General features: G+C 42.2%; 1 protein-coding gene across 1 annotated transcript in view; it reads left to right on the top strand.

The window, feature by feature from the left end:
* si (sucrase-isomaltase) overlaps positions 1-10,511 on the top strand; it is a 45,495-nt gene extending 34,984 nt beyond the window's left edge. Inside the window, exons 40-47 of the mRNA XM_086125083.1 lie at positions 1,034-1,182; positions 1,388-1,472; positions 1,565-1,621; positions 2,304-2,428; positions 3,816-3,904; positions 6,351-6,400; positions 9,518-9,685; positions 10,035-10,511. Coding sequence (XP_085981209.1) covers positions 1,034-1,182; positions 1,388-1,472; positions 1,565-1,621; positions 2,304-2,428; positions 3,816-3,904; positions 6,351-6,400; positions 9,518-9,685; positions 10,035-10,112 — 801 coding nt within the window. The 3' untranslated portion in view covers positions 10,113-10,511. The remainder of the gene's footprint in view (positions 1-1,033; positions 1,183-1,387; positions 1,473-1,564; positions 1,622-2,303; positions 2,429-3,815; positions 3,905-6,350; positions 6,401-9,517; positions 9,686-10,034) is intronic.
* Positions 10,512-11,071: the final 560 nt, after the last annotated feature.

The following is an 11,071-nucleotide window of genomic DNA, read 5'->3' as shown; positions in this document are numbered from 1 at the left end:
CAACAATTTTTAAAAGGCGATGATTTTAATCAGCATCTTCATCGAGCCATCGAAGACAAGTACCGTAGTCATGGTAATATCTTGTGGAGGCAATATGTTCCACTGCACTAGGCTAATCATACTCGATAGTGATAGATTAGTGATTTAATCATGCTTTTCTGCCCCTGCTAAAAGTTGCTTTCGGAACCAATAAAGTGTACATTGTCACCCGTCCAAGGTCGAGAACTATGATCTGTTAACAAAACAAATCCATCCATCCATCCATCCATTTTCTATTATGGGAGCTGATCACTTTGTGGAACAAGCGCAGACATCATCATCTCATCATCATGCCCTAGGGCCCTAGGGCATGATGATGAGAAGATTTACTATTTAGGGCCTAAATTTTAGGCCCTAAATAGTAAATCTTCTCATTTGCCTGCAGGATGTTATGTTTTACCTCAACGTTGGAAATATTTTATACGGTCTGCAAATGAGTTTTGAAATAGTCTGTCGCAGTTTCATTTCTTTTAACTTTCTCTTTTAACTTAAGCTTCAACCTTTTCTGTACATTATCGTGATTCTGTGGATGTTATGTATGTTTTATTAATGATAATGTTTCAGTATCTGAGACTTTCTCATGCACAGCATGCACTTTCTGGTGGTTTTAATTCAATTATCTGAATTCTCATAGAGTCGCTGACGGTGTAGGGGTACACTCGCCTGCCTTGTGTGTGTGGGCAGCGTGGGATCGGTTCCCACTCGGTGACAGTGTGAATGGTTGCTTGTCTCTATATGTGCCCTGCGATTGACTGGCGACCAGTTCAGGGTGTACTCTGCTTTCCACCCCAAGGCAGCTGGTATAGGCTGCAGGAACTCCCCGCAACCCTGTTCAGGATAAGGGGTATTGAAAATGGATGGACTCTTAGAATAAAAGTTCACACTTTCCTCATTTCTTGGGAAATAGAAGGGAAAAAAACCAAGCGTTCATATATTTGAGGCTCTATGGTTATTATTATTATTTTTTTTTAAATTGAGCATTTGTTGTTTTCAGAGACAAGATCCTGTTGCCTGGAACTCCACCTTTGCTGAGGCATCTCGGAAAGTCCTCAACATTCGTTACAGCCTTCTGCCATACTTGTACACGCTCATGTATGAAGCTCACGCCAAAGGAAACACAGTCGTCAGACCACTTCTGCACGAGTAAGTGCGCTATTTGTTTGGGGTGACTTTTTCGCATTGGTGTCCACTAGAATGGACACAGGTCCCCTCAAATAGATGCCACACATAAACACAAGGTTCTTGATACATTAAAAATAGCAACCGATGAGTGAATATGATATTTACATTTGAATTGGCAGTTATTTCTTTAGTCCTGTTTAACGTACATTTTGCGGACATGTCACAGGTTTGTGAATGACAGAACTACTTGGGACATTTACAAACAGTTCCTCTGGGGACCTGCTCTTCTTATCACTCCTGCCCTTGACCCGGTACGCACACACAAGTGCTGCTATCATTGTGTTATTTTCTCTCCTTGTTTTTTTTTTTCTTTTCAATACTCACCTGGCCTTGCGCTCGGCAGGGAGCTACACATGTCGAAGCCTATGTTCCTGATGCACGCTGGTATGACTTCCATACGGTGAGTCCAATCAATAAGCAACCTGGACATCATTCAGTGACATTGTCACCAGATGTTAGTGAATGGGAAAAGCTATACATACTGTACTGTCATTACGCCAGTAGTCCATACGCGTAATGATATATGTATAAAATCCTAGGGATTTGTTGTTGCCCTGGTGCATGGTTACATTCAACACCTCAGAGGTTTTTATTTTCGTGGGCAGTTGGTATCAGTGGATTTATAAAAGTTTCACGTAGTAACGCTTTGACTGACTTGGAGGTACAGTACGGTTTACTTTTAATACAGTACTTTACTTAAAATATAACGTGCCTGCAACACAATTTATTTCATCACCAAGCTGTCATTATGTATTTTTTTCCCCATCAGGAAGAAAGAGGCATCAATAAAAGTTGAAGCCATTTTCTTACTCAAACAAACTCTTGTTAAAGAGTCGAATAACCACATTAAATGATGAAGTGTAATGCTGGCTTAACAGTATTGTCCAAAATAATAGACTGAAGACAAAAGAAACCCTGGGGATCCTACGGCTGCTATCCACTTAAACATTAACTAGATGCCGTCCACGTTGCAATGCCTTTTTGGTCATGTCCGTCATTATTTTGCCAACTATCATTTTGAACTAGAAGCTTCTACTTTGTACATATCGCTCATGAGATGCAACGATCACCCTTTTGATTAGGCCAAAGAAGTCAAAGTGCGAGGCAAAAAGGTTTGGATGCCCACCCCTATGGACCACATCAATCTTCACATAAGAGGAGGATACATCTTACCTTGGCAAAAACCAGAGAACACAACATATTACAGGTAAAAGCAAATAACAGCATACAAATACAGTGGACATGAATCTGGCGATGCAACGCTGATGGTGTCGTGGTACACTCGCCTGACTTGTGTGCGGGCAGCGTGGGTTCGGTTCCTACTCAGTGATGGGGTGGATGTGGCTGCGAATGGTTGTTTGTCTCTGTATGGTCCCTGCGACTGAGCGGCTACCCACTGTGCAGTCGACTCGCCGCCCGATTTCGGATGGGATAGACTCCAGCAACACCCTGCGACCCCGTTCAGGATAATTGGTGTTGAAAATGATGGAAGGATGGATGGCTGAATATATTTGTTGTATTCACCTGGCGCTTTAAGAGGGGCGGGGCTGCCACTGACAGGTGACCGTTCGCGCGACGTATAAAAAGCAGCATCGCATTATGTTACGTTAGTGAATACACTCGCTTCGTCGTCGGCATGGCCCAATTGGTAAGCTACGCGTGTGCTTTTCTTTACCAGATATGTAAAGTTAGCTTTAGATTCGATCATGATCGGTTGCTTTGTTTGTCTGCTTTGCATTGTGTCCGTTGTGTTTTATGTTTGCCGCATCGCTATGCAATCACAGTCTGTTACCGTTGGCAATCGGCAATTTAAACAGCGTGGGCTAAAGTGTTGCTAGAACAGTGGTGTCTTTGTTCAGCTCATTTTTGCATAGTTGTCATGTTTGTCCAGCTGCAATTTGATGTTTGAACGAAGTAAATTGCGTTGCAGCTGGGCTTAATCATGCCGGCGCTCCACTTCCGGGTGCGACTAAATGTATTGTTAAAATATAAAGTATTAATGTCAATTCTATACATATTTACATCGTGATGCAGAAATATAGATATATTCATTTTTTACTGCATTTATGTGTGCTTTAGGTTATTACCTGCAACTACTTCTGTTACATCTACTACAAAGTGCTCCAATAAATGTGTCAAAAAAGTACAGAAAGAGTGATCCTTCCATGCTGACGGACGATCCCTATTCAGAGGGCCGTGAAAAACGGAATTAACTGAACAACACGCCTCAACCAAACACAAAGGAAGGAAGGTTTTGGTTAATCACCAGTGGATCGTTCAATAGCAAGATGATGCTATGAATTGCAAAAGCGATTAATCGGAAAGCGTTGTGGGATGCTGTCAGGAACATTTTCTCATCACATATGAATCGATTAAGGCCTTGAACAAGAAATTGTATGTCTGCTTTTTGATTTAAAAAAAAAAATCACTCGAGGCCCAACCCAGGTTGTGGTGAACGGTCTGAATGGTTATAGCAAGCTTGAGAAAGGCAATAAGTTGAGTGAAGTCAAGCTCAGGTGCGTCCCTGCCAGCAATGTTATAGATATAGCAGTTGTCCTTCACTGCCGCAACCCTGACCAGGATTTATCTTTCAGCCGAAAAAATCCTTTGGGACTGATCGTTGCCCTGAGTGACAATGGGACTGCTCATGGATCGTTCTTCTGGGACGACGGCGACGGAATAGGTGAGTAAGAGAGCGGACCTTGCTGCTTCCAAATGTTGAGATTTGACATTTAGATTTACGCTCACAGTGTTATCTTTGCTTTATTTTGTCCTGACAAATGCTGAAGGCTGTAGACATTTCGAAAAGAAAAAAAAACCCCAATTAAACACACTCACACACAAATATCTGTTGTTTTTCAACGAAACGCTTGCCAATGACCCAACGTGAATGTGTAATTTATCTTTGACTTATTTTTGGAAGTGCCCCCCCCCCCCCCCCACTCCAGAAGTTGTTCCGCCGCCTCTGCTTCCTGCTAATACATTTCATGATAGAGCACTCCCAGATAAATAGGCACATGAAGTCATGTTTCAATGCATTTAAAAAAGATGTGAGGAATTATGTTTTGCAAAGAAGGGTAGTTATAGAAATTAATGAATTAATTTCCTGTCTCCTCCTCTCCTTCTTTTTTTTTTATTTGCCTTTCCACTCACCCAAGTGACATATTGCCTTTTTTTTTTTTTTTTTTTTTGAGTCTCAACATAAGCAATGCGTTTACGGTAACTGTCATTCAGATGGACTCAGAAATGTTTATCATGGTCAGCAATTCTACCCTTGATCCACTACAAGTCCATGGAACTAATTAATTGCTCCTCTTTCATGAACTAAAGCTGCACATCAGTCCATTCTTAGCTTACTCATTCTACAAACTGCTCTTTAAATAAATTGTAATTCATGACTCATTTGACCCAACGAGCTAAGTAGCCATTTCCACTCTCAAGCAACAAGTGTTTTTACCACGTACTGGACAGGGCATACAAATGTGTGATGTTTCATGTTCAACCTCTCGTGCAGTTCGAGTGAAAAAAACAACAACAAACCAACATGTACTGCTCAAGTGAATCTAAAATCTTCTATTGAGTAAAAAAGAAAAATAATGTGGTCACATACATGTCCACACCCACTTACTAGTTTTTCATAGTCTAATTGCTTGGTTTGTTTTTTATTTGAATGTCTCCTCCTGGGATTAGAGGAATGACAACTTCTCACTTCTCATGCTCACATGTATCAATCACAGTGATGGAAATGAGATTTCCCCTAAAAAAAATCACTTTCCATGCTAAATAATGAGAACTCACGTGGAAGCATAATAGACAGTTTTCATCTTAAGAACAGATAGAAACTCTTGGGAAAATAAAATATTCGGGGTACAAAGTGAAGTGGATTTCTTTCCGGCACGTGACGATCTCGGGCCGCAACCGATCATCCTGTAGACCAAAGTGTCGATTCCACCACTCCCGTTTGTTTAATGCATGTGTGTGCATGCATGCATGCATGTAAGTATTAGGGGTTGATCGGTTCACAAATTCCACGGTTTAGTTCGTATCTCGGTTTGTTCTCTTGGTTTTCGGTTCAGTGCGCATAAAGAAACCAATTGTCTTGTATCGGTAGGTTGAAAGGGAAAGCATATATTCAGCATTATTATGAATGACTATAATTTGGATAATAATTATTAATATTATTATTGTTTTGCCTTTCTATCCACAATATGCCAGTGGCATATCGAAAAAGTATACCCTCATGTCTAGATGCTCGTATCAAAGGAAACACGATCTCTCACGAACAAAGCTCTTCATTGGGATGACAAAAGATCCATTCAATCAGTGCACTCAACTGAAGCCCCAGTGGGCTGCAAAGTTCCCACTTATGTTTGATCAGTGGAGTCTCACACGAAGAAAAATAAAAAGAAGAAAAGAGGTAGCTTGAAGGAGGAAAACAAAAGTTTGGATGGGTTTTTCGTGCTCTCTGAGCTTCATCCAGACCACACTGGGTTGTTTTCCTGGCCTTCCGGCAAGGAGCAGAGCCGGCTTATTGCTTCAGCTTGTGCGCCCGAAAGCCGGGTCATCACGGCTAACCTGCTACACGTGTGGTGTGGTGGCTTAAGAGAGAAGAAACCCAAACTGAAGCTAGTTGGAAGGCCACCACCGCTAGTTTCGGGCAGGACTTTGTGCATGTGGGCGTGCAAACGAAAAAGGCGAAAGAACAGAAAATAAAAATTGCTGGGTCGCCTTCGGAGATCTTTCAGTAGAGAGCGCGGTTCGAGAAATGTGGAAAATAGTGCTGAGATTTCCTTTTTGTGAGAGAACGAAAAGACGACTCAAGACAAGCAGATGTGCAAACTACCCCTCAGCATGAATTTCAGCTGTTGGTTATCCATTTTACCACTGTCAGCGGTTCTTTATTTACGACACTCGAGAAGTTTGTTTTTGCAATAGTATGTATCAGTATTTATATTGTAACTTTACTTTAATTGCCTGGTGAAGAAAAATACAATTTTCTGAAGCTGAAAAAAAGTACCGGTATGCACGGGTAAAGTACCGTTGAGACTGTAGTTAGATCAATTTCTTGCTTGTGGCAGTTTCAGTCTCAGCAATTCACACTTACCGGGTAATTATATTTCTCCCCTCAGACACGGTTGAAAAAGGACAATATCTGCTGACCTCATGTACCGTCGAATCGGTGAGTTCAGAGGCTAAATGTCTCTTCTTTCCTTCATTGTCACTGTTGTGATTAAAGCAGCAAGACTTTAATTCAATTTCCCAGAGAGCAGTGGATGGTAAATGCGAAAGGTCGCACGTCACCTTCACAGAAATGAATCCAAATGATGGAAATGGAATTTTTGTGACTTCTTTTAGGGTTAAAAGTTGCTAAATCTTACTGTGAATCTAGGAAGGATGACTTATTTGTGTTTGCCATTTAGGATGGACATTCAGTTATGATCCTTTCGTTACATTCACTTGTCCCCACTGCAGCGGGATCATCATGATGATGATGATGCAAAAATGGGCCTTTCTGCGTATATCCCGTAGCACCGTACTGTAGGGAGTGTCCAAAAATTGAGTCCAAAAATATTCAAGCCCGTAGGAGGGATTGTATGAAACAAAATTGCACACCACATTTACAACATAGTATGAATGGGAAGTGCACATTTGAGTTCAGCACGCCCCTTTTCAGTTTGACGTGTCACAAACCCACTCGGATTGATGCGACCCGCCCCCATTCTCTTTTCATCCAGGCAAAAACACTCTGTCACACAGGGGCACACATTCACGAGCATACATTTAATCTCTTCGCATTCACAGATTGACGTCCACAAACATCACCCATCCGCGCACACTGTATATTAGACACACGTACAGCGAGCGGTGCCAAACATCTGTGGCTGTCCTCTGCCTACCATCAGGCTCATTCCAAAGCAATTTCACACAGCGATAAAGCAGACACGCTGTCTGTCAGCCAAGGGGATGAGGAACAGAAAGAAAGACTCGGTGTATGTGTGAATGTTTGTGTGCCTCTGAGCGTGAACGGGCAGATGTGAGGAGATGAGCAAAGTTGGACAACGGGGCCAAAGCTGCCTTGCAGATTAGCACATCGCATGCCATTTTGGATGATGCTGAACATAGATCGTGTGTGTGTGTGTGTGTGTGTGTGTGTGTGTGTGCATGCATGTTTATTTCCACAGATGTGCGTCCGTTTATGGGCCCATGTGATTACAGGTTTTTGGACGGAGACGTTTCACGGTTACATTCTAAATGAGAAATATTATACAGGACACTTTTTGTCAACGTAGTTAGTTCCCAATAGCTCTAATATAAATGTGATGTTTTTTTTTTTTTGTCAAAATACCCAAATATGAATGATACAAACATATTGCGTGCTGAAAATCTTAAAGATTTTCAAGAAAAAAGCCACGTCATCATTTTCCAACACTGGCTTCACCAAAGTTTCACTGGTCGCCACTGGACTCCTCTTCAACTCCTCTATATTGACATCATGCAGTTGAGGATCACCCTCAGAATCGCAATTGGGTTTTTGGCCTGGAGAGATGCTTGGCCAGTTCATTACCGTTTCCATCGGCTTCAGGCACTGGTGATCTTGGAGCTGTGTTTCAGTTCATATCATGTAAGATTTGCCATTGCGATTGGCTGGCACCCAGTTCAGGGGGTACTCCGCCTACTGCCTGGAGAGAGCTGAAAAAGGCTCCAGCACACCCGCGATCCTTATGAGAAGAAGCGGATCGGAAAATGGATGGATGGATCATGCATGAATACTGCCCTGCAGCCCAGTTTCCGAAAGTATCTGATCACACTGCTCTGCTTCAGTGTGTTAACTATACATGTTGGCATTCATGGTACAGTGAACCGGAACTCCCCAGTGCCGGCAGCACTCATGCAGTCCGAGACAATCACCTCCCACACCACTACGCTTATCAGTCCTTGTACGCCACGGCTGTTTGCTGCCATACATGCTGGACACGGTTTGGATTAAGTAAGTTTGGCGTGGTGTCATTAGGCCACAGGACACTGTTCTAGGAAGTCATGTGCTTCGTCTTCCCAAACTGTTTGCCGGCTTTCTTGTGAGTAATCTCAAGCTTCCTTCTGAGACAACAGCCCTGCAGACCAATTTGATTCAGCGTGCGACGTATAGTCCCTCCACTGCTTCAATCCCAGCAGCAATGCTGACAACACTTATCAGTCAGTTTTCCAACCTCGGGATATGAAGCTGAGCATGTGCACCCAATTCCTTTGGATGGCCATTTATGTACAAATATGTTAGGGGCGTACTCGCTTTCATCAGACACTGTGTGCAGTTTATTCAGCCTTTTTTCTTGTCTTGCTAAAATCAATTTGAGGGGTTGACCGTCTCATCCTGCTACATGTACCGTTAGGCCGATAGCGAGTCCAGCTTTTCAGTGACTAGCATTGGAGCCGAATCCTGTCAGGTGCCTGCGTATTCAACCCGGTGTTTGGCCATCATCTCTTCAATGTAACTCGGCGCCAGTGTACGCTGTGTCTTGCTGCTTGCTTGCACTTGCTGAAGCAGAGCTCAAAGTGTGAAAAACAAGCAAGCAAATGCAAGCGTTTTTGTGGTGCCAGGACCATTCGCCCAGCACAAACACACTCTCTCGTCCTCCACCCAGCAGGCAAGCATACTTGTACATAACAATCCTGTAAGTGCCGTTTATCTAATGCTGGTCTGAGAACTTCAGAAAACTCAATACGTCTCGGTTTAAATTGGGAAGCACCACTGGCTAATTTACCCATAAATCCCCGCACAAACACTTAAAGTGAGTGCCCATAGAGATTTGATTGCATTGTCAGTAATTTGCAAGCAGTCTGTCTTTACCGAAGAAGAAGCATTCATACATAGACCCATACACACAAAATGACCACCGCACGTCTCACGACAAGACAGTAGAACAACTTGACTTCTCCCTGCTACTCGGACAGCATGTGGTGAAAAAGCAACAATTATGTTAAATTGTTTGACAGGAGTAAATAGTTTAAATAAAAACATGATGATATTCAGAGTTTGGAATTTCCAAGTATTTATGAGTGATCAAATAAAGAAAAACTGCATATGTTTTCAGCATTAAAAGTGCCATCACAGACGCAAGTTATCCGTTCCTTTTTTTAAATCAACCCTCTTTTTACCTTATCTCATGGGTTGAGCTTTATGAAATTAATGTGACCTAAACAAAGATCAAATCACGCTTTCCAACAACCTCATCCGAATGGCTAAACGGCATAGAACTTTCTCTTCATTCCCATTTTTTTTTTCTTTTTCCACCTCTAGAACACTTTGTCGAGTGAAACTAGCCACAACGGCTTGTTCGAAGCCGACCATTTGATGCTTGGCATGGTGAAGGTCTGGGGGATCGGTGCAAACATCACAGAGGTGACTCTGAGGGACGTGACTGACACGGTACATCTTCTGACACCTCAGTATAATGCTGACACTGAGGTGAGTACCCCCCCCCCCCCACACACACACATAATATATATATATATACACTGTATATATGTGTCAATGATAATAGTTCAATTATTTTTCAAGTGAGTGTAAACAGGGTAACAAAATTATTGCAAAATCTCAACGTTATTTACTAAACATGACAATTTGACATGAATTTGGATTTTAGCAAGTTGACACATAATTTGCTTTCGCGGGCCACATAAAGTGACCTGGTGAGCCGGATCTGGCTGAAAGCATAAATAAAATGTATTATTATTATTATCCAAAGTTGTCAATGTTGGCTGCTTTTTTACCAACATCAAAGCAACTTTTGATTGTCTTTGTCTTTGATCGACAGGAGCTGATTATTGATGCAACTGCAACTTCAGTTCGTGTGGATCAAGGATTTACTATAACGTGGAGAGCCAGTGTCTGAATTTGATTTTATGTTCAATTGGTGAATATTTAACAACCTGTACATGTGTCAATGTATACAGTTATACATTTTGATGAATTGGTGGATTTTTTTTTCGAGCCTGAGGTAATTCATGTAGCTCTTGATAGTGACATAACAAAGTAGAGTTTTTCTTGTCACAATTTTAAATGTGTTAAACATTTCTTTGCAATGAGAAAAATGATAAACCTTTGCCAACCATCTAATGAATGTTACTTTATTACGCAGATTCAACATAATGCACTTAGTTGTTTTTTGTCTGAACATGCTGCAAGGTTCTGCCCGCGCAATTTGTAATGATGCAATCTGCCTTATAAAGTACAAAGCTCGGACAATGTGTATTTGAATGTTTCTCCTGCTTTTTCTTTTTTTTTTTTTAAATAAAACAAAAGCAACTCAAGGTAATGATGATGATGGGAAAAAGTCACTCTTCACTGGCCAATTTAGTGGCTTTATTTCGGCCCAACAGAGTATGCATCGTCTGTACTTAAGACAAAACAGTAAACAAAGGAGTTGAGTGAAGGCCTGGCAAAACATTTCCATTCTTGCATCCATCCATTTTCTAATCCGTTTATCTCCTCACAAGGGTGGCGGGCGTGCTGAAGCCTATCCCAGCTGCCTTCGGGCAGTAGGCGGGGGACACCCTGAACCGGTTGCCAGCCAATCGCAGGCCACACATAGACGAACAGCCATTTGCGCTCACAATCGCGGCTAGGGACAATTTGGAGTGTGCCATTAGCCTGACATGCATGTTTTTGGAGTGTGGGAGGAAACTGGAGTACCTGGAGAAAACCCACACAGTCACGGGGAGAACATGCAAACTCGACGCAGGAAGGCTGGAGCAGGAATCGAACACTGCATCTCTGAACTGTGAGGCAGACATGTTCACACCGTGAGTTACCATGGAGGAAATTCTAGTTTGCTGATTTCCATGGACTCCA

The sequence above is a fragment of the Hippocampus guttulatus genome, chromosome 12 (genome assembly GCF_054856545.1).
Source record: "Hippocampus guttulatus isolate MCC_2025c chromosome 12, RoL_Hgut_1.0, whole genome shotgun sequence".
NCBI lineage: Eukaryota > Metazoa > Chordata > Actinopteri > Syngnathiformes > Syngnathidae > Hippocampus > Hippocampus guttulatus.
Note: the sequence above shows the minus strand (reverse complement) of the source record. Positions and strands in the feature narration are given on the sequence as shown.